The sequence below is a fragment of the Carlito syrichta genome, unplaced genomic scaffold (assembly GCF_000164805.1).
Source record: "Carlito syrichta isolate Samal-C Ts95f unplaced genomic scaffold, Tarsius_syrichta-2.0.1 Scaffold303232, whole genome shotgun sequence".
NCBI classification, from domain to species: domain Eukaryota; kingdom Metazoa; phylum Chordata; class Mammalia; order Primates; family Tarsiidae; genus Carlito; species Carlito syrichta.
This window is the reverse complement of record NW_007247328.1, coordinates 263,111-286,766: the sequence shown is the minus strand read 5'-3', so window position 1 is coordinate 286,766 and position 23,656 is coordinate 263,111. Positions and strand designations below refer to the sequence as shown.

Below are 23,656 nucleotides of genomic sequence, written 5' to 3'. Positions count from 1 at the left end.
GAGCCCAGCAGGTTGAGGCTGCGGTGGCCGGGAGCGGCCACTGCACTCCAGTCTGGGCGACAGAGTGAGACTGCAACTCAAAGAAAAAAAAAAATTTTTTTTAAAGCTAAACATTATTATGTGAAGATCAAAATATTCAGATACGTTATTTTATTTACATTACTTAATAAATACAAATAGTTCCCTGTATTTAGAAGGGAGAAATGATATAAGCAAGATTTTTATGCAGTGTCTAATAAACATCTAAAATACATAAAATTAATGCAATGCAAAATGATGTGGCTACTAAGAATGTTTACTGTCTGTAGGGTTATTTATAGTGGTAAAGAGACAGATACAACTTAAAATGTCCAACAACTGAGAATGAGTTAGACAACTTATGTACAAACATACAATCAACTTCTACAAAACTACTAAACACGATATTGAGGAAATACATGTATAAACATGGAAAGTTATTCACAATATACTGGTGAAAAAAATCAGAAAAACAGATTGTACAGGCACTTGGACATTTTTAAAAGAATAGATATTATCACTGATAGTGTCTACATATGATTATGGATTACAGTAGTTTTCATCTTTTCACTTACATGCAGACAGATTAAGTGGCAATGAAAACTTACCTTTACATTTTCATGAATAGACTGAAGTTGTGCAGCTAAAGCTACAAATGTTTGATAAATTTTCTGCATAGCCATTGACAAATCTATAAAAGAAAATTATATTATCATCCAAATATATACATATATATATATATATATATATATGTAAAACACAATCAATTTTACTACTTGAGTTCAATTTTTGGCATAGCTAAAACTCTTATCAATTTTCCCAGGGTCGAAGAAGACACAGATTGAGGAGACCAAGAAAAGACTGTCTCCATCAGTGGCCTAAGCTCCTGCCCTTGTTACCATAATAACATTTCACAATATAGCATTCTACATTTACTGGGAAAAAGATCTAAGCAAAGACTTTTAAAGAAAGTTTCTTAAAGCTGCTTAAAACAACTACTAGCAATTGTCTTAAACTATAGAATACCTATTATACAACCACAGTTTAATCTCTCTTCTACCAATAAAATTTCAAAAAACATCGCCATAGTACACATGTTACCTTGAGGGGTTATATGTGAATTATTTGCTTGAGTGGCAAGATGGTTTTCTAGTTCTTCAATTTGCTGTCTGTACTGCTGAAGCTGTACTTCAAACTGCTGAACCAAGATTCTGAAGTAGCTATCAAAAAAATTTTGAAAGTCAGATCAAATTTTTTTAAAATATATTTTCTTTTTCTTTTTCTTTTTTTTTTTGGGTTGGAGTCTCACTCTGTCACCCAGACTGGAGTGCAGTGGCCGCTCCCGGCCACCGCAGCCTCGACCTGCTGGGCTCCGGCGATCCTTCCACCTCAGCCTTCCAAGTAGCTGGAACTACAGGCGTGCGCTACCACGCCTGGCTAGTTTTTGATTTATTGTAGAGATGAGGTCTCGCCAAGTTGCCCAGGCGGGTCTCAAACCCTCAGACTCAGGCAATCCACTCACCTCAGCCTCCCAAAGTGCGGGATAATAGGCTGAGCCACCGAGCCTGGCTAAAAATATATTTTCTTTATATTCAAAATATCAAATAAATAAATATCCCCATTTGAGTACGGTATTGGAATTAATTTGAGGATATAATGTATCTTTAAGTGACATTGATATTATCACTGAAACAAAAACCCAAATGGTGTAAATCATCACGGCATTATTCCAAGTTTGAGTGACAAATACAAATTAAAGAATATGCTACTGGCTCAGCCTGTAATCCCACGCTTTGGGAGTCTGAGGTGAGTGGATTGCCTGAGCCCGTGACCCGCCTGGGCAACTTGATGAGACCTCATCTCTACAATAAATCAAAAAATTAGCCGGGCGTGGTAGCGCATGCCTGTAGTTTCAGCTACTTGGAAGGCTGAAGCGGAAGGATCGCCGGAGCCTAGCAGGTCGAGGCTGCGGTGGCCGGGAGCGGCCACTGCATTCCAGTTCGGGTGACAGAGTGAGAATCCAACTCCAAAAAAAAAAAAAAGAATATTCTACAAAATAAGTTAACTTAATAGTCTGCAAGGAAACACTGCAAAACTGTTATACATTGGAAGAAATTAAGCAGAAACTACAAGTAAATGCAAGGTGAACCCCAAATAGGATATGGGAACAGAAAAGGGACATTAGTGGAAAATAGGTTAAGTTGAAATACGTTCTGCAAGCCAAGCTCGGTGGCTCAGCCTGTAATCCCGCGCCTTTGGGAGGCTGAGGGGAGTGAATTGCCTGAGCCCGTGGGTTCAAGACCCGCCTGGCCAGCGAGACCTAATCTCTACAATAAATCAAAAAATCAGCTGGACGTGGTAGTGCATGCCTGTAATTCCGGCTACTGGGAAGGCTGAGGCGGAAGGATCACCGGAGCCCAGCAGGTCGAGGCTGCGGTGGCCAGAAGCGGCCACTGCACTCCCGCCTGGGCGACAGAGTGAGACTCCAACTCAAAAAAAAAAGAAATACGTTCTGCAGTGAATTTACTAATACTGCACCATTGTTAGCTTCCTGTCCTTAACAATGACACCAATTATATAATATGTTAACACTGGGGGGGAAGCAAGGTGAGTGATAGGAGGAAATTCTCTGTAATACTATTTTTACAAATTCTCTGTAAGTCTAAAATAAGTTTTAAAACAAAGTTAAAAGTACAACTGTCAACCAGATTTCACACCTACATACGAACAGTTCTCACAGTACTGACACTGATAATAGAGAACACTACAGTATACCAGAGAGCACAGGTCATTTACTGCTGCTACTCTAATTTAATCAGAGAGTGCTAGATAAACAGACCTAGAAGAGTATGCGAAGGATTCTGAGTATTTTTCTGTAAGAAATGGGCAGCCGCAAAAGATTTTTGCAAGATTAGTTCTGATAGTTGACAGCAATGTGAAAAACAAGACAAAAGATCAATTCTCAAGGAGGTACATCCCACGCTCATCAGAATAAGATAACATGAGTATCACTGTCACTGGACACGGTGACTCATACCTGTCATCTCAGCACTTTGGGAGGAGATGAGAGGACTGCCTGAGCTCAGGGGTTCAAGACCAGCCTGGGCAAGTTGGTGAGACCTTGTCTCTATAACAAATCAAAAAATTAACTGGGTGTGTTGGCATGTGCCTGTAGTCCCAGCTATTTGGAAAGCTGAGATGAAAGGATTACCTGAGCCCAGGAGGTTGAGGCTGCAGTGGCCATGAGCATGCCACTGCACTCCAGCCTGGGCAACAGAGTTAGACTCCAACTCAAACAAAACAAATAAAACAAAACCAGAAGCATCACTATCATCGTTAATTCCTGATTTTGATGATTACATTGTGTCTAAGACATTATCTTTATTTTTAAGAAAGATACACTAAGTACTTTAACATAGTGAACATTATTTCCACATATAAACTTTCTGAGGGTGTGGGGGGAGAAATGTACATATAGAGAGCAAGGAACAAAAACACATATAGCAAAAATGCTTATGCGCAGGAAATCAGAATAAAAGGTATATGGAAAGTTTTCTTTCTTTTAAGAGGCAGGGTGTGGCTCTCACCCAGGCTGGAGCGCAGCGGTGCAATCATGGCTCACTACAGCCTTGACCTCACAGGCACAAGTGACCTTCCCGCTCAGCTTCCTGAGTAGCTGGAACTACAGGAGTGTACCACTAAGCCCAGCTAATTTTAAGACTTTTTGTAGAAACAGCGTTTTACTATGTCGCCCAGGCTGGCTCAAAACCTGGCCCCAAGAGATCCTCCTGCCTCAGCCTCCCAACGTGCTGGGTTGTCACAGGCGTGAGCCACTATGCCCAGCCAATTTTTGATTCTAGTCTTTAAACTTTTCTGTAAGTCATAAGTTAAAAATAATAAAAAGTTAAAAGAAAAAGGACTAGCCACCAAACAGCCCGCCCTCACTCCCAACCCACCTCTGCATTTCTCAGTCTCCTTGTCACTAAAACTGGAATGACAACAGCTATTGCAGTTTGGTGACAAATATAAGGTAAAGGATGCAGGGTGCTAAGCGCTGGTAAATATTTGCTTTTATTATCTATCAATGTAGACAGAGACAAGCCACATATCACACACATGGAAGTTAGAAGGACATAAAAGCTGAGTGGTGAGAAGGCGGGGGGTGTTTTCTGTTACTCATCTATATTTTCTAGTTATTATTCCAGAAGATGTATTACCTATGTAAACGAGTAAAAGCTAAGCAAATAAGCAAAAGTGTTAAACCATATTTAGTCTGCCCCATTGAAGCATGCGCCTATCACAGAATTATTTTTAAATTAAGCATCCTAATAAGTAAAAATTAAGTCTCTACTACCTGTGAAATTTAATAAAAATGGGATGACCCCGTAGGTAATATCTGCATGAAACGTAGCTACGCGACAGTGGTAAGGAGCTCAGAGCACAGCCTTCACTTACCCTTCAGAGAAATAGGCTAAAAATGGGGGGGAAACCTTCTTAGGCTTATGAGAAATAAATGTAAACAGCCATGCAAAGGGCTTATTAACCCAGCCTTTCCACACAGTAAACAAAAGTTTCCCAGTTTGTATATTATTATTACTGATCTGTTTTCTTAGAGTGAAAATTATTTGTTTTTAAAAATCCGGTCACTTACTCAGCAGGAGCTGTGTTTTCATGGTGAAGCCCAGGTGGTGTCTTCTGGGTTCTCAAAGCTATCTCAGCATTCTTTAACTCCTAATATACCGAAAGTTTAAAAAAAAAGCCAGTTAAAAGTTAGGTTAAAAAATATCAACTATCTCTGAAGTGAAACTTCAAGCAACAACACTGTTGGAGGCTCATGCTATAAGATTATACTATATACAAAGCAGTTTTACAAGATGCTAAAACCTCTTTCAAGAAAAGAAAAAAATCACATTTTTAACAAACTTTATAGTAAAATTATACCGAGCTACTGCTGTTTTTAAAACTATGAATTTCTCTAACATTAAGGGAAAAGATTCTGCTACTATTCAAAATCTTTAATCTACAAATGCAGAAGACATTTTCCTTAAAAGGCGAGAAATAATAACGTGAGGCTGATGTTGCAGCACGAACATCTGGGTGCTCACCATACACCAAGCACTGTGCTAAAGGTGTTTTACTTTCTATTTTGGTGACATCTCGGTGATCACCCTATAACGTAGGTAACGTTTCTCTTTTTACATACGAAGAAACAGAGTTCCAGAGACATTAAGTACCTGGCCCAAGCCACGTTTGCTGGAAGACTAGAACTAATTCTATTAGAGCTCACACACTTGACCGGTCTTACACTGCCTTCTCCTGTTCCTCAATGCCTTTTCTAACTTCTAGTCAATGTTTTTTCGGGACCAGCATTGTCTTACTCCCGTACATTCCAAAGTCTTGCCACTGCACTGCTTTTCAACCTCTATTTTTCTTATTTCAAAAGGAGTACTTTAACTTTATATTCCAGGTAGCAGCCTCTTTCCCTGTTGTCAAGCTGTTAAGCCTGTAACTTCCTTCCACTTCTTTTACACTCTACAACTCAGGCTTCCATCCCATCCACTCTAGTACAAATACGCTGCAGGGGTCTGAGCATTCCAGAACCTGACCCCCACCTTCCTCTCTCAGTACAGACTCCTGCCGGGCCCAGACCCCTGCAAACTGCGTGCAGAGCCTCAGACACACCTAGTTCATGCCTCCATGCCTTGTTCTTTCCTTCTGTCAGCCCAGGGAACACCTCCACCTGTCTCAAGACTCCATGTAAAGGTCTCCTACACTGGACAGATGATAAGAGTTGCCCATTTCAGCCCTTCAAGTCCTGCTATATCCTGTACCTGGATCACAGAAGCTGACACAGTTAACTCTCTCTCAGTAGTATACGTTTTGATTCCTAATTACTGAGGAAATGCTTGGCACTATATACAAAAAAGAACTTTTAAAAATGTTCACTGAAGGCCGGGCACGGTAGGGTCATGCCTATAATCCCAGCACTTTGGGAGGCCAAGGTGAGAGGATCGCCTGAGCCCAAAGGTTAGATACCAGCCTGGGCAACTCGACAAGACCTCATCTTTACAGTAAATCAAAAACTTAGGGCAACCCCTTTGGGTTCCCTCCCACTGTGGGAGTTTCTCTGCCTTCTCAATAAATCTGGCTTCCTCCCCCCAAAAAAGGGAAAAAAATTTCAAAAAATTAGCCAGACTTGGTGGCGCATTCCTGTAATTCCAGCTATTTGGAAGGCTGAGGCGGAAGGATCACCTGATCCAGCAGGCTGAGGATGTGGTGGCCCTGAGTGTGCCACTGCACTCCAGCTGGGATGACAGAGTGAGACTCCAACTCAAAACAAACAAAAAGTTCATTGAATCACTGGAATAAACCATCTGGCACACACCACACCCTCAAAGGACTAACCACCTTACTTATAATTTAAATTACCTAATTATTTGCCAAAAAACAAGGTATATAAAATACCTAGCTCTAGCTTTCATTAGATTCTGGTCTTCCCTCCTAATCCCAGAACTGATTTTAATTCTCAGAAAGGATTTCTTTGAAGAAAATGCTTTGGGGTTCGATAAGACTGATGAACTACTTCAAGGGATTCAGAATACTTTTTCAACTGGTAATTCACTAGAACCTTGGGTGAGTACCAGTTCCAGTAAATCAGAAGCAAGAGTCAGCTTGGACCATATTTCTTTTATACAGTCTCTAAAAGTTTGCAGGTCGGGTCAGATGAGCTTTAACCCCTGCCCCCTCCTCCTCCATCTCCCTCAGGGCCCTCAATCTTTCATTACTCCGTTTACCTCCTCAACTTGAGGAGCTGTCTTTTCTAAGAGACTCAAAACAAACCTGCTACATAGCAGCTACATCAGGAATATTTGCGAATAAAATTATGTGGAGCTGCAAGGGGTCCCATGTGTTCATTTCTTTCTCTTCCATTAGTTTGCTAATGAGATTTTCTATATAACTTAAAAATACGCATGTGATGACTACAAAGAATAGTGGGGAAGAAACACAGTGCGGCAACACAGTTTGAAGATTCATTACCCAAAATGCTTGGGATCAGAAGAATTTTGGATTTCAGATTTTTTCAGACTTTAGAATATTTGCATATATATATATATCTGATGAGATATCTTGGGGATGCAAACCGAGTCTACAGAAAAAATTCTTTTGTACTTCATATACATCTTAATCACATAGCCAAGGGAAATTTTATAAAATATTTTAAATAATTTTTTAAAATACGAAACATAGATACATTCTGACTGCAACCCATGACATGAGGTCAGGTGTAGAGTTCTCCATTTGTAGCATCATGTCAGTGCTCAACAAGTTTTGGATTCTGGAGCATTTCAGATTTGAATTTTTGGATTAGGGATGCTCAACCTGTGCTCTTCATATTTAACCAAAAAATGCAACCAAAAATTTGGACCCAGAAATCTGAGGACAGTAAAGTCTGCCACTTCTGCTCTTATGAAACACAGTTAGTTAAGAACACAAACCGGGGAGGTGGATTACCAGAGTCTGAATCCAGGCTCTCCAATTTATTAGCAACGTTCTCTGCCTGTTTTCTTATAACAATATATACCTTGTAGGGCTTTCAGGAAAACTAAACTGGTTTAATAGATATAAACTGCTTAGGATACTGTCTTGTACACAATGAACACTTAGTAAAAACGAGCAACTATTATTATTACAGCAACTTAAAAGTATATGAGCTATCTGGCTTTCTTGCAGTATGTCTGTATCAAAATTAATAATTTTTTTTTGTGCCCTATATCCAATGTGGAACAAACCCTCCAGGAAAATGGCTGGGTATACCTGGGCAGTCTCGACTTTCAACTTGTCAATGTTGAGAGTGTTTCTCTGTAATCCACTGGCAGCCAACGAAAGCAGCTGCTTCAGAGCCTTAATGTCTTCTTGAACTTTAAGCATTGCTTTGGAAGACATTCTACTAATTTCTTCCTGGACCTGCTTTTGCTCCTTCACAAATTTCCTTAAAAAATAAATAAAAATGAGTTAAAAAGAAAACTACACCTTTGTTTCCTACAGTAAAAAAAATTACATTTAAGAGAGGCTGGTCAGAGTTCAAACAAAACCTAAAAATTCATCTACAGTTCATACACTTCTTTTACAGAACGGCAATCACACAATTTTAATTCTGTTGAAAGTTTTAATCCAAGTTAAAACGCTCAGGAGGAAGAGCTGTTCCCCTGAAGACTACTCTAGAATTCTTCAAATACGATTCATCTAATTAACTTGATACTTACTGGAGATTTTCAACATCCTGGCAGATGACAGGAGGCAGATTTTCATCCTTCAGTGCTTTACTATCCCTAAGAAAAATGTCACAATTATATTAAACCCACAGGTCTTTAAAAAGTTGACAGCGGAGTTTTACTAGAGTATGTATTAAGATAGAAAACACAGCAAAGAAGCATTGATAGTTTCTCTTAATAACTTCCAAGTTATTTATAAAAACAGTAAATTTCCTATAAATAGAACCTATAAAATAATTAACAATTTATTTGACATGAAGATTTCTTATCTAAGCATCTATGATAAATATACTTTAAAGTATGTCACTAAATGTCTAGGGAAAAAACGGAAAATACTATAAAATTAGTTAAGATGGTGAAATAAGTTCCCTTGGGCTCAAAGATTCAGAGACTGATATTTTATTCAGCTCCCAAATATTAAAATCTATAAAATGTCTTATAACAAAATAATCAAAATAAATTTTATTTTTATAATTTCAATTAGTTCTTCAACATGCACTGAAATAAGAAAGTAAGACCTAGGAGAGCTAAAGGGAATTACAAATTTTTTTTTTTTTTTTTTTTTGAGTTGGAGTCTCATTCTGTCGCCCAGACTGGAGTGCAGTGGCTGCTCCCAGCCACTGCAGCCTCGGCCTGCTGGACTCCGGCGATCCTTCCGCCTCAGCCTTCCGAGTAGCCGGAATTACAGGCATGCGTCACCATGCCCAGCTGATTTTTTGATTTTTGTAGAGATGAGGTCTCGCTGCCCAGGCAGGTCTCGAACCCGTGGGCTCAGGCAATTCACTCACCTCAGCCTCCCAAAGGCGCGGGATTACAGGCTGAGCCACCGAGCCCGGCAAATTACAAATATTTAACAAGGACAGGCACAAGTGAAATCTGGCAAACTATAATGGAATCATGAATTATATTTCATAACCCAAGGTAGATCTCAGTCTCCCAGTCTTCTTCATTTTCACTGTAAGCTAAAACATACACAAGATGTTTGTGAGGAGTAAGCTTGATCATCTGTTTACAAATGCTTTATTTAATATAATACAAATTAAGTGAGACAATATAATTAGTGATAAAAATGACCATGGTAATTGGTAATAAATATAGTGACCATTTTCAAACACATTTATGATGTCCATACAGGCTACACTCCCTCTTCACTGAAGATATCAGCAAATAAAATGATACTAGCATAGTAATTTACATATAAGCAAAGACGCATCAAAAGTAAGATTCCATGAGTTGTTCAGTATCTAACAGGTTTTTTTGTTTTTTTTAAGTTGGAGTCTCACTCTATCTCTCAGACTGGAGGGCAGTGGCCGCTCCCGGCCACCACAGCCTCGAGCTGCTGGGCTCCGGCGATCCTTCCACCTCAGCCTTCCAAGTAGCTGGAATTACAGGCACACGCTACCACGCCCGGCTGATTTTTTGATTTATTGTAGAGATGAGGGCTCGCCAAGTTGCCCAGGCAGGTCTCGAACCCGCGAGCTCAGGTGATCCACTCACCTTGGCCTCCAAAGTGCAGGATTGCAGGCTGAGCCACCAAGCCCGGCCTCTAACAGGTTTTAAAAAGATATATTTGTATTTATTTGTGTTATTTTGGAAATCACCAAACACCTTTCTAGAAAGAATTTTAAATTTTCTTAATGACTAACTAGGAGAGATTTGATCTTTCATAATTTTTCCAGAACACATGTTTATTATTTTGTTTTTGACAAACACTATTTAAAAAAAATTTTTTATTCTAAATATGCTCATGGTTCTATTATTATATCATATGGCTTCAATTTAATAAGCAAAACTCTCTAATTAAAATATCTTAAAGTAAAACTTGTAAACTTACTCTGGTCTTGTTCCTGTTTTATCACCTAGAAAATTCAAGAAGCTTCATGTAAAAAATAAGTAATTCAACCAAGTATTCTAAACATGTTTTAAAAGAACACAAATTAAGACATTAACATAAACTGCCAAGCATTTCTTAGCTTTCTCTCAAACAGCATGTGATGAAACTTGTCCTAAATGTGGAACACTATGCATATTATTCTGACACTTTACATAAGGACTCTGCATCTACTTTCAAAGGCAAGAATCTTCCCTTCTCAACTATCTTTCATGAAAAGTACACTGCGTGGTTAATTTGATATTCTTGCCTACCAGTTTAACTCCTTTTTTAAAAAAAAAAAAGAAAAAAGAGAGAGAGAGTCTTACACTGTTGCCCAGGCTGGAATGCAACGATGAACCCTGTTCACAGAAGCCTCAAACTCTTGGGCTCAAGTGACAACCCCCACCTCAGCCTCCCCAGTAGTTGGGACTACAGGCATGGACCAGCATGCCTGATGAGTTACTTATTGTTCGTAGAGATGAGGGTCTTACATGCTGCTCAGGTTGGTCTTGAACTCCTGGCCTCAAGTAACCCCCCCACCTTGGCCTCCCAAGTGCCGGAATTACAAGCATGAGCAACTACACCAGGCCCCATGTAATCCCCGCGAGCTTTACCTGACATTGTTGAAGGCCGTATCAGTATGGAATACTATGTCAGATCACCTGGACTTCTCCAATCTGACAACCCCTTAGAATTACCATCCCAATTTACTTTCCCATCTGCCATGAATACCTTCTGTAGACATCACAGCCTCACAATAAGGGCATATTTTTTAAAAAACTTTCCCATACAGGTGAAAATGCCACTTCATTATAATCTCGATTGATATTTTGTACAGTACACTGAACAAAGACATTTTCTTCAAATGCTCATTAGACAAATGTATTTTTCCTTTTGTGAACCGCCTACTCATGTGATTTGTGCATTTTTCTTGAGGTAATTTTCTCATTTACTTCTGAGAGCTATTTCAACATTAAGCATATTAATTCTTTGTCTCATTCATATCATTTCACGTGTCTAAGATTAGACTCATTTGTAAGATACAGCTCGATTTCAGAGTTTTTAAAATGTAAAAAAATAAACCATCTAAAAATCAAGTTTACTTCAAATGTGTCATTTACTTTTGACCTCTGTAAATGGTAAACATGGGGTTTTACTTTTTTACCTCTTATCCAAATGTAATTTATTTTTCCATATTTTAGTCTCATTAAGTTTTTCCCATATTTGAATATCTCTGAAATGAGCACAATTTAAATTAACATAGCATAAATGATGCTTTAGATTTGATGAGACATGGAAATAAAAATTTATCTTTATATCTTTCCAAATAATTCAACAACTTTTTAATTGACTAGTGTACTATCTCTTTGAATACTACATTCTTATTATACTTTACAAATATTTTGTCAGGTGCAGTGGCTAATGTCTATAATCCCAGCTCTTTGAGAAGCAGAAGCAAGAGAATTGCCTGAGTCTGGGCAACTTGGCAAGACCTCGTCTCTACAGTAAATCAAAAAATTAGCTGGGCATGGTGGCGTGTGCCTGTGGTTCCAGCTATTCGGAAGGCTGAGGCAGAAGGACTGTCTGAGCCCAGCAGGTCAAGGTTGCAGTGACTGTAATGCACTGCATGCCAGCCTGAACGACAGATTGAGACTCCATCTAAAAATAATTTTAAAATGTATTTAAATACACACAAACATGCATGTAAAAAACGTGGGCATGTTTCCGCGACAGGATCCTGACTGTACCAGTCTCCCTGGCTTTGCCTCCGTAGCACACATGGCCCACTGCAAGGGGCCTCAGTGGCTCCCACCTCAAGAACTCTGACAGCTCTTCACATCTACCGCTGCCGCCTTTACAGTTTCCCACCCGGCTGTCAGAACACTCTTACTCTCAAAACACGAATCTCACCAAATCCTTCAATAGAGCCCAGCTGCCCTCAGTGTGACAGCAGAGGCTCTTCATGCTGTTTCCTACCACATTCTTCGTCTGGTTAAACCCCACTGATTCTGCAGATCCCAAGCTAACTAACTGATACAGCTACTAGAAAGAAGAGAAATCCTTTGAATTTAAAAAAGAATGCCTTGACACACACAATAGAAGGGACCTGGAGTGCGGTGCCTGTAATCTGTGTGTTGATTCCGCGCATTCTCTCTGCTCAACGCTAGCTCAGGCACCCGGGCAGCAGGAAGACGCCGCATGGTGGGGGCAGTGCTGACTCCCTACCCGTCCCTCACTCCCCCACCTCAGTCTGCTCTTTCATAAGGAGGCTAGAAGCAGTCACCATGAAGAGAGAAGTCATCTCATGCTCAAAATACAAGTAGCTGGAGGGTGCCAGGTTGCTCCATCTGAGTAAAATAAGCTGCTAAAACATCTATGGCTACTTTTCTAATTACAGAGTTGCCACAAAGAAAATTAAGTAAAAAAAAAAAAAGAGAGACAGTGCTCTTGGGAAAAATAATATAAAATTTGTAGAGAAAAATTTAACACAGTATATAAAAAACATTGAAGATATGCACACGTTACCCAATTTTACTTTTTTTTTTTAAGTTGGAGTCTCACTCTATCACCCAGACTGGAGTGCAATGGCCGCTCCCGGCCACCGCAGCCTCAACCTGCTGGGCTCCGGCGATCCTTCCGCCTCAGCCTTCCAAGTAGCTGGAACTACAGGCGCGCACTACCAAGCCCGACTAATTTTTGGTTTGTTGTAGAGATGAGGTCTCGTCAAGTTGCCCAGGCAGGTCTCGAACCTGTGGGCTCAGGCAATTCACTCACCTCGGCCTCCCAAAGTGCTGGAATTACAGGCTGAGCCACCAAGCCCGGCCCAATTTTACTTCTACAAAAAAAAATCTTAAAATCATTTTCAAGTTATGCAAAAATTTATCAATCAGGATGTTTTTAATAACCATGTTCATAAAAGCGGTATATTAGAAAGAACCTAATGTCCAATGATACGGAAAGGGGATTAATAAAACAAATTATGGTATAACTCACCTAAAAAAAAAAAAAAGAACTCTATCTAAGAATTAGTCAATTTTCATTCAAAGAGAAGTAAACCCAAATCCTGCGTAAGTTTAAAAGAGTTTTACCAACTTTTAAAATAGTAACTCACCCTGGAACAGTATCTCCTTATAATTCTAAAATCTGTGTCCAGTTTTAACAAAACTCTTACACAGATATGTAGACAATGACTATTTCACACCTTCATCCATTTAACTCACTCTTCAGAAAACCTCGATGCAATATGCATGAACAGATGTCAACACACAGTGTACACTCTAGTAAAACATGCTTTCATAGAAGCAGAAGATGTGTTGCAACACAAAATGCACACACAGAACAATAAAAAACTTTTCAAAATGAATTTGGATTCGCAAATTTTTTTTTCGCATCCCCCTTCCCCTAGCAAATTTTTAAAACCAATATTCAGTGTGGAAAGAGCATAGCAAGAAGGAAATTTTAAAAACCTGTTTGGAAAGCCATTTCACAATACACAAGTTAAGAGTCTCCAAAATGTCCCTCCCTTTAAACCAATCATCCAATCTAGGTATTTTCCCTAAAGAAATCATCAAAAACAGGGACAAAAACTTATAATAAAATAAAAGCAGACACCTATGTGTCTGGCTCTGCTGAGGTTTACAAATGGTAATCCTTAAGCCACCTTACAGTAAAGAAAATAAAGCACAGAGCACAAATCACTTCAATAAGGTCAGAGTTTATAAGTAGTGGGCCAGGACTTGAGTCCAGGAAATTCAGCTCTACAGGAGACACTCTTTTTTTTTTTTAAAGTGACAGGGTCTTGCTCTGTTATCCAGGCTGGAATGCAGGGCCGTGATCACAGCTCCCTATAGCCTCAAACTCCTGGGCTCAAGCAACCTTCCTGCCTCAGCCTTCCGAGTAGCTGGGATGACAGGCGTACATCACCACACCTGGCTAATTTTTTAATTTTCTGTAGAGATGAGTCTCACTATGTTGCCCAGGCTGGTCTTGAACCCCTGAAGATCTGCTTCAGGTGTGAGCCAACTGCACCCAGCCAATACTCTTTTCTATATTATGTTGTCTCTTTATACAAAGATGCCCAATGCAATGACACTTCCCAGAGTAAAAAACTGTAAACAGACACCAACAAAAGGATGACAGTTGACTATACTATGATATAGCCATAATACTGATATTAAACATTAAAATATTTTAAAACAATCACTGGCACTGACAATTGCTTCTGATACGTTACCTAAGAACAGACTATAAAACAATGCTGCAGTATATGTATAATTCCAATCGAAAAACATACTAATATGTACATTAAGATAGCCACATAAGACACATCCACACACAAATCTAAGGACTTTACAAAAATAAAACCTTACATGTACAACACACAGAACAATAATGCAACCAAACTTAAAGGTAAAAATCATACTACTGAATATATAACTAATATTCTTCTAGACACAGGCATTTTGAGTAACCTAGAGTCCCCTGTTAGAACATAAAATGACAATAGCATTACTCACTCTTTTTATCTGATGAGCTACTAAAATCTATACCACCAAGGCCTTCGTTGCCCGCAGTTGAAGTAGCTGCTGTGGTTCCCAAAGTCAAGCCCAAAGCATTCTGTCCAAGTCCTTCAAATAAATCAAATGTTATTTACACATTTTACCAAAAGACTGTAACAATTTTCCCTTACTGATAAAAGCAGGCAGATGCTTTTAAAGTTGAATTTTCTTCATATTTGATTCAGGCAAGTAACAAGAAACAAGTCTATAGCACACGCTGGACAAAGACTAATAACCGTGCTTGGATTCAATGGCACACGCAGTTCAGATGATGTGATTTTTCATTATTACAAGGACCAGAATATATCTGTCATTCAATCTATGTAGATATTCAAGCTTTACGTTATTTTTAAACCCTCTCCATAAAAGCAGTTTCAGTTCGTATGCTTCTAGGTAAATACCTCTTGAACTCTAATCACACTTTGAGACTGCATATTTTTTAAGTAATCTCATATGAAATTGTAAGATTTGGGTATAATATATATTGAGGTTAAAGTAATACTTCCAAGTACTTTTCATAAAACTTTTAAAAGAGTTCATTTATTTAAATCTCTCCTCACTGACAAAAGGAATCAAAAGGACTATAGTCATAAATCATAATGTATAATTGTGAGCCAAACAGCAAATTTCAATTATCTTGTGTTGATAAATCTACATTTACATAAGACCATGCATTCCTAAGTTGACACAAGTTTTATTCTTTTTAGACAAAATGCTATTTTAAAACAGGAAACCACAGTTAATAGCATGAGATAACTGAAAACTGGGTTTAAATTCTTGCAATGTAGACAAAAACACAGCAAAATATGGTTGTTATAATTTAAAAATCAACGGTTCATTTAGGTTAACATAACCATAATATAAGTATTGAGTAGGACATCAAGAGTCTAAGAAGAATCAGAACACACCTAAAAACTCAGTAAAAAGACATAAAATAAGGCTCTATCTCTTTCTACTTTTTTATTTTGTTTTTATAGAACTTTTCATGAGAAATGTTTAAGTATTTGTCCTATAAAGAAATGCATGTGATAGTCATCTGGTGATCTGGTTATTAGAAGGCATTTTGAATCTAAAAGTTAGATGATAATGACAAATAAGTATTTGAACACAACAAAGAGCAACAGATCATCCTGACCATCCTCCTCTTCCCCTTCCACTGACCTGCATTTTCTCCATTAACTTTAGTATATGAACAGACAGCAGAAATAACTACAGCTCTTTAAACAGAACAATCAAGCCTTATTCCTTCATCTCTCCCATACAACCCAAGTATCAGATACATATTAGGGGCTAAGCAAAACTTCTAGAAGTAAATAGCCATCATAAATACACCCTAAGCATTATTGGAAATTCTGTGGTTTTGACATATATCAACATTTTCTCATCTCTGAATTGTTAAACAGAAGTTCTTGACACTACATTGCTTTGTGACATAATTACACAATTTCTTCAAATAACAGGAGAGCTTTATTTCACTCTCACAAAGCCCTCACAAATATAAATTCCGTATATTGGCATCAGCTATAATCAATATCCCAAACTTCTGTAGAATCTTTAATATAAGGCAAATTTCAAAATAAGCATAAAATGAGAAGTTAACCTACGATATAAAGTATCAATTCAGTATCCTCTGCCAAGTGAATCGACACTTTAGTATTTCACCTAATGATTATAATGAAATTATTTCCTATTTGTGTTTTAAACCTCACCTTCAGAGCATGTTCACACCTGTCCTGACATCATTCCTAGAAGCCACTCCTAGAACTGGGCTTACCAGGGCAAGCTGCCTTGCAGTGAAGTTAGGATGTCAATGATCCAAGATTATTTAACTGCCACTTATTAAAAAACAAGTTTCTCTGGAACAGTTTATTGACTCCTTAAACAAGTTCTTGCTTCCTTATCTAATCAGTCCATATTGAGAAAAAGGAAGATGTATTTCTAAAATATGGCTAAGATGTCCAATTATGTACAAAAAACATTATTTTACAATTCGGTTTTCTTAAAGGAAAACATGCACATTAAAGAGAAAAAGTGATCTGCTCAAAAGACCAAAGTAAACACAAGTGGCCTTCAGGGTCAACGTGTCCTACTGTGGAAGATCAACAACTTTCCATTACCTGATGGTGCAGTGTTTGTACTCTGGAAGAGCGAGCCTCCCAAGCCAGCCAAGGCTCCCCCTAGAGAAAGCCCTGTGGACGCAGTTGTGGTCGCAGCTGTTGTTCCACCCAAGTTATTTAGAGTAAATCCTGTGGATGCTATAAAAAAAAATAAGACAGTAAGCCTTCAAAAGGTCACATTATTTAAGAACACCATAGAAAAATATAATTTAAAAGAAAAACTGATTTCCATGATAAAGTTGGCTCTTTGGAAAAATCTCTCACCAAAGAAAAAGTTATATACTTAAAAATAAAGAAAAGTCAGGTGCGGTGGCTCACGTCTGTAATTCCAGCACTTTGGGAGGCGAAGGCGAGAGAACTGCCTGAGCCCAGGGGTTTAGACCAGCTTGGACAACATAGTGAGACTTTGACTCTACGATAAATAAAAAAATTAGCTGGACGTGGTGTACGCCTGTGGTACCGGCTACCTGGGATGCTAAAGTGGAAGGATTGCCTGAGCGTAGGGAGATCAAGGCTGTGGTAGCCCTGAGCATGCCACTGTACTCCAGTCTGGGTGATAGAGGGAGACTCTGACTCAGAAATAAGTAAATAAATAAATAGAAACAGTAGCTTCAAAGCAAACACCAGTGAAAGAAATAAGGGTTCTGGTGAATATTAGAATGGCACCAGTTAACTAATTCCAGCAAGAGTTTTCAACCCAAGCCACTAGCTCCACCTTCAAAATGAAATGACTCTTAAGCCAGGTCAGGCTTATTTGGTCTTCACCTCCCCCGTCACAGACGGTCCCTTGAGCACAGATGACATCCTGGGGCCTTCCCATAGACCTCTCCAGCGCCCCCTGTTGTGCCCTATAGAGCCTACTCCCTGGAGGCCTCTGCTGCTTTAATGCCCAAAAGCAACTTTCCTCCTTTACAGATCAGAACTTCTGTAGGTCACAACAGCGGAGTGATTAAAATTAAAGCTTCCCAACCTGAAGTTACATTGAATCAAGGTGACCATCTAGCTCTTTACCCAAACACAACTTGAATGTAAACCCTAACTACACCTCTGTTCCTTCAGTCTCACCTGCTGGAGTCGAGGTCAGAGCAGAGGAAAGGCCGAGCCCGCTGGCAGAGGTGGAAGCGATGGGCAGCGCGAACGGCGTGGCGGATGCTGCGGGCTTGCTGAACCCTAAGCTGAAGCCTGTCGTGGATGCAGACGTAGTGGCGGGCGTCCCTGTTTTTAAGAATGAATAAATAAAAGCCCACGTTACCCCAAGTGTGTACATACTATACTGGTTTCACTAAGGATCTCTAAAAGATCCTTGGTCTGTGGCTACTTTTTGTCGACAGAAGAAGGGTGTACTTGTGAGAAGAAAAAATACAAAAGCTGGGTCTCAATCACGGTGATACAGAAAAGACGGCTCTTTGGGTTAAGGAGAGCACAAGAAACCCCAATTGATGTAACATCACAATGGCCAGGTATGGTGGCCCACGCCTGTCATCCCGGCACTTTGGGAAGCCGAAGCAAGCAGAATGCTTCAGCCCAGGAGTTGGGAGACCAGTCTGGGCAACATGGTGAAACCTCGTTTCTACAAAAAAATTAGCTGGGTGTGGTGGCACGCGCCTGCAGCACCAGATATTTGGAAGGCTGAGGTGGAAGGATCACCTGAGCCCAGGAGGTTGAGGATGCCGTGACTGTCGTGATCATGCCACTGCGCTCCAGCCTGGGTGACAGAGTGAGACCTCAACTCAAAACAAAATAAATCAATTTCAAGTCTACCCCTAAATTTATGCCCAAATAGTGTCTATCCTCTTTCTTTTCCTTAACTGTCACCAAAAAAACTGTCCTCTTCTCCAAAACAGAGTTAACACCCGCCGTCTCCCCCTCCTCCTTCTGACTCCTGTCTGTCAGCCCAGCTCTCTCCCTGCTCCTCTCAGTCCTCTCCCGTAGATGGTCATCCTCACTCCTGTCCTGTGATACTCCCCAGGGTCCACTCCTGCTTCCTTCCACAACAACCTCACACCTTCAAGTATAGGCACGAGTCTCCCTCCCCACCCTCCCAAGTCCCCGTCTGCAGCCCTAACCTGATGTCCCATCAGTTTTCGTATCTACCACAAAACAATCTTCTAAGCCTCCCCTTGGTCAGTTCAACAGCTCAAGCCAGAAACCAACTGCTCTGACGTCCTTTCCCTCCCTTATATTCTGTTAGTCACAAAATCTTGGCAAAATTCTACTTCAGATATATCCCTGGGCCACAGACATACTTAAAAATCTTAGTTTAGACCCTGTCTCTCTCAAGAACTATTACAACAGCATTTACTTTTCTGCCATTAGTCTCTTTCAACCTTTAATCTATTCTTAGAATTGTCTTTGTCACCTTAAAAACAGCAGCAAATATCCTGGTGATTCTGCCCAGCTTAAGGTTCCCACTAGCTCTAGACTGCCTCCAAATCGGAGTCTAAAGGCGTGGCACACTACCACCGTCTCCCATCTGGTCCCCACCTGCTCCTCACATGTCAGCTCTCCCTGCCATCCCCACTTCTGAATTCTGGGCTCCAGGAATTTCTTCCTGGATGCTGTTGTTCTAACTTCTGTGGACCCTCTCATGGAGAAGCCTCTGCACTTTCTACTCCTCTGTCTGAAATGTTTCCCACCCCTAAGATAAGCCCTGCTATCTTCTTCCTCCACCTTCCACGGTGCCTTTCTTACGTGTGTTAGAGCATTTATCCAATTACACAAGAACATGCTAATACACCTGCCAGTCCCCTTCTCCGCAAAACAGTCTTGACAGTCCTAGCAGCTCCTGTTGCCATCATTGGTACCATCTTCACCTCCAGCATAGCAGGCCAGTGCTAAATGTGCAGGTATGATAGATGCACCAGACCACACGACCAGTAGTGACTACTCAGACAATACTGAAGGAAGAAATGCATGAGCACCTGCATTTCAGTTTCTCCTGGAATCATCGAGAAAGAAGCCAGAGACAGCGCTTCTAGACTGCCCTGACCACAGTGGGAAGTTCCTGCCAGAGGGCAGTGCTGTGCGTGAGGTCACACACGGGAGCCACCACCTCAGAGAATAAGACGCAATTGCCTACCTTAGAGCCAAGCCTGCCCACAACACTGGTGGTAAGCAAGTACGCTATGTTTCAGCGGTAACAGGCAAGCAGTGTCCAAGTAAAGTCAAGTCACCAGTCCCCACTTGGACTAGCTCAGGGCTCTTGTGCTCTTGCATCCCTTCATGTCCTTTCACTCACATCCTTTCCCACTGTCCAGAGTCAACCAGGCTGAACCCAAGCTACGCACAAACCCTGGAACACACTGCTGGAGACACTACTACTGTGCTGTGGGCCAGTACTCTCATTCTGTAGAGAACTAACACAATTTAGACATCATGACTGTCTAATGCCTCAATTATTGTAGAGGAATAACCAGGGCTTAATTCCAAAATTTCTGGCTTAGCATTTAATGCCGTTGCCACTAAACAGAGTCAAATGACTCAAAAAGTAATGGGAAATAAATGTCCACATTAAAAACCACTTCTGTATTTAAAATATTTGTCTGAATTAAGAAAGCACTATCTGAAATTTCTGTCAGTGCTCAACTGCTGGAAGGATCTCTGATGAGTCAGTATCTATGACATACACTCACTTCTTCTATTTTCTTCTACACCCCAGCTCTGTGAGCTAACGGAAAAGAGAAGACTAGAAAGATCATTCGGTTCACTTAAATGATTAGGAATCCAGGGATCTGGGATCTTTCCTTACGAACTCTTACCCAGAGTTAATCCTGAAGTGATAGTTGTTGCTATACCTGGGGATAAAAAGAGAAACAAAATTTGATCATCAATGAAGATGGCATTTGTCTGGTTCCTCTAGTGCAGGGGAGACTGGAACCACCCCCACACAGTGACAACACCTCTCCTGAGATCAATGCCCTCCATGGCAGCTGCCACCATCCCCCCTCCTGAGGCATTTGGCCTTCAGCACTGGTTTCCACGTTATAAGCTGGATATGATTTGATTAATTAGGGAATGAGATGTATGAAATGCAAACAATGATTGCTTATAACAAAATTAAGACAAGTGCTGGTACACAGAGCTATCTCCCACAGCTCCCGGCTGGCCCGCTAGGTTCACCCTGTGGCACCTTTCTCTTCTAGCTAAGGCGGTGAGTGTGCAGCTCTCAAAGCTCAAGGTCAATGCAGAAAGAGGTAAAAAGACCAAGAGGTTCTGTGGGCAGAGAACGGTCAAGAGGGCAGCAAACCCTCTCAATGGTCAGCACCAGTGAAATACTGTTTCAGTTGTAAGTATCAAAAACAAATTTTTTATCAAAATGTCCACCAGAAACCTTCAAGTTCTTTACCTTCTGCCCTTTTCCCACTGATATATTGATTTAATAACACAAAAATGTATAACATCTCTTAGGAATGAAAATTATGTTATAGCCAAGTAGGATGCTGTCTCATATATATTAAATTAATTAATGTTCCAAACTGGTAAAACGGACTTACACAACAATACTCACTAAAGCAAAACTGCATTAATCTAACATAAAATTACAATTACTTGACTCACTATACTTAGAGAGCTCTTCAAGTTCCTGAGGGGAGAGGGAGAGAGAAAGAGATTTTCCTCCCTTACACAAGGGTCAGTCACAGTTGCCAATGGGGCCTGCCACTGGTCCTTAACTTCAAGTCCCTGCAGTATTCCTCTCATCTTAGTATTCACCATTTTTTAAGGTCTACCGACGACGAGCCTCATAAAGGGAAATATAGAACACAACCTGGAAATGAAGAAACAGCCGAGTCACGCCCCCAAAAGCATGTCACTCCTCCTCACCTGTGTTTGTCCCTCCTAGAGTGAACCCAGTGGCGGGTTTAGCTCCAAAGAGCCCAGTTCCAAAACCACCAGAAGAAGCAGACGTGGTTGCTGGCGCCGCGGTACCCCCAAGAGTTCCGAAATTGAGCCCCACAGAGGGGGTGCTTGTTCATTGAAAAACAAAAAACAACACAAAATAAACTCTACTAGAACCAAGTATTTACTTAAGGAAAATAAAAGTTAACTCTTCAGGGTAATTTTCTTGTTTTCTCGATGTAACATATCTAATAATCTGCTATAAGACCCAAAGGAGCTAACAATAAGTCTACCTTTAACCAAGATCAAATATTTTTCTATTTACCTTAAAAAAAATAAACCCACAAGTAAAATAAGTCTTCAAAAATGCAAAACCAGGCTTTAAGAAGCATAATCGATGGCAGTTACATATTCAGATCTTGAGGAAGTCATAAGCTAGGGTCACACACACTTGGCTTTCACCAGTTTTTGTTTGAAGCCTAGAATAGTTAAAGTTATTCTAGGTGGTCCTCATCTCCTCTTGATTGCTGTATGATCCTATTCAAGGGTGGGGGGTGGAGCATCTGGTTAGATATCTTCTACCCAAAAGAAAACAGGAGAACAAGGGAAGCTGAGGGACAGGGAAGGCAAGAACATCCACAAAGTCTCAAGGTAATGTTCATTGGCAGAAACTCTTCAGAGAATTGTTGAAAGCTTACAAAACATCTGGTAAAAAACAAGTGATGTAAACAAAGTTCACAACTTCTCAACTGCTCTTACCAAGCCTCAGAGTTTCAAATTTGCTATCTACAGGTGGGAAGACAAATTACAAAAATAAGTAAAAATGTTGACAATTTGACATTTCAAAAATCATACAGGAGAGTTAAGAGAGATTTTAGTAACATGTACAGTATACTGCAAGTCCTAACTATCCCATCTATGGATCTGTGACTTCCCTGTTGGCAATCACATGCGCGATGACCAATGCTTCAGAGGCCTCGCAGCCCTGGCTGTTCAGCTCAAGGGGAAGGCAGCAGCGTGTGGCCGGATGCCACCACCAGCTCCCCAGGCCCTGGCATTCCTGGGAATGACTCAAGCTTTTTGTGCCTCTATTTCCTAATTTACAAACCGGGAATATCAGTGCCCACTTAGCAGGATTTTTTTAGAAAGGCTAAGAGATGAACATAGGGCGAATGAACCCAGTGAGTGTTGTTACTACTGTGACCATCAGGATTACCTGCACATTCAACCAGGTGCACAATGTGCTCACCATAATGCCAGGAAGAACAAGGGGTGGAAAGACAACCAAAAGTCCCTAGTCAAGGAACATGTTGTTTGCTCCAGAAATGAGTAACACGAATAACCCAAGCCAGAAGAGCACTTCCAGTTCCAGAAGGCGCCCCCGTGTCATAATCAGTTGAGGGACAATCTCTCAGGCTCTGCCATCCGCCGGGGCATGGGGGAAGGGAACACTCTACCTCAAGCCTAGAAATGTACATGCTCACATATTTTTTATCAGGCAGGTTCTACCTAAGGCTGAACCGAGGGCAGACAGGCACTGCCTAAGTCTGAGAGGAAGACCTGATGGGGCAAGAGGTGGAGGCGCTCATTAACGAAGAGGAACTCAAGATGACAGGGCGGATCACAGGGAGTGAGAGGATCACCCTAACCCGGCCTCGCTTTCTCCTGGCATGACCCATGTGTGCGGGGCAGCGGCGGCAGGGCACAGCTGCGCGGTCTCTCAGCTAAAGCACGGATGTTTAAACGTTCAGTGACTGAATTTAAAAGGCACTTTAAGTGCGTGGCCCACCTGGGCAACTTGGCGAGACCTCCTCTCTACAATAAATCAAAAATTAGCCGGGCGTGGTAGCGTGCACCTGTTGTTCCGGCCACTTGGAAGGCTGTGGCAGAAGGATCACCGGAGCCCAGCAGGTCGAGGCTGTGGTGGCCGGGAGCGGCCATTGCACTCCAGCCTGGGTGACAGAGTGAGACTCCAACTCA

General features: G+C 40.7%; 1 protein-coding gene across 1 annotated transcript in view; it reads right to left on the bottom strand.

Annotated features, from left to right (window-relative positions):
* The window catches only part of NUP58 (nucleoporin 58), a 43,279-nt gene that overhangs the window by 14,093 nt on the left and 5,530 nt on the right, over positions 1-23,656 (bottom strand). The window contains exons 2-12 of the mRNA XM_021712398.1: positions 21,662-21,804; positions 20,599-20,634; positions 17,906-18,055; positions 16,841-16,978; positions 14,682-14,792; positions 10,126-10,150; positions 8,283-8,348; positions 7,834-8,008; positions 4,670-4,749; positions 1,120-1,238; positions 627-709 (exon numbers count right to left, since the gene is read on the bottom strand). Coding sequence (XP_021568073.1) covers positions 627-709; positions 1,120-1,238; positions 4,670-4,749; positions 7,834-8,008; positions 8,283-8,348; positions 10,126-10,150; positions 14,682-14,792; positions 16,841-16,978; positions 17,906-18,055; positions 20,599-20,634; positions 21,662-21,804 — 1,126 coding nt within the window. The remainder of the gene's footprint in view (positions 1-626; positions 710-1,119; positions 1,239-4,669; positions 4,750-7,833; positions 8,009-8,282; positions 8,349-10,125; positions 10,151-14,681; positions 14,793-16,840; positions 16,979-17,905; positions 18,056-20,598; positions 20,635-21,661; positions 21,805-23,656) is intronic.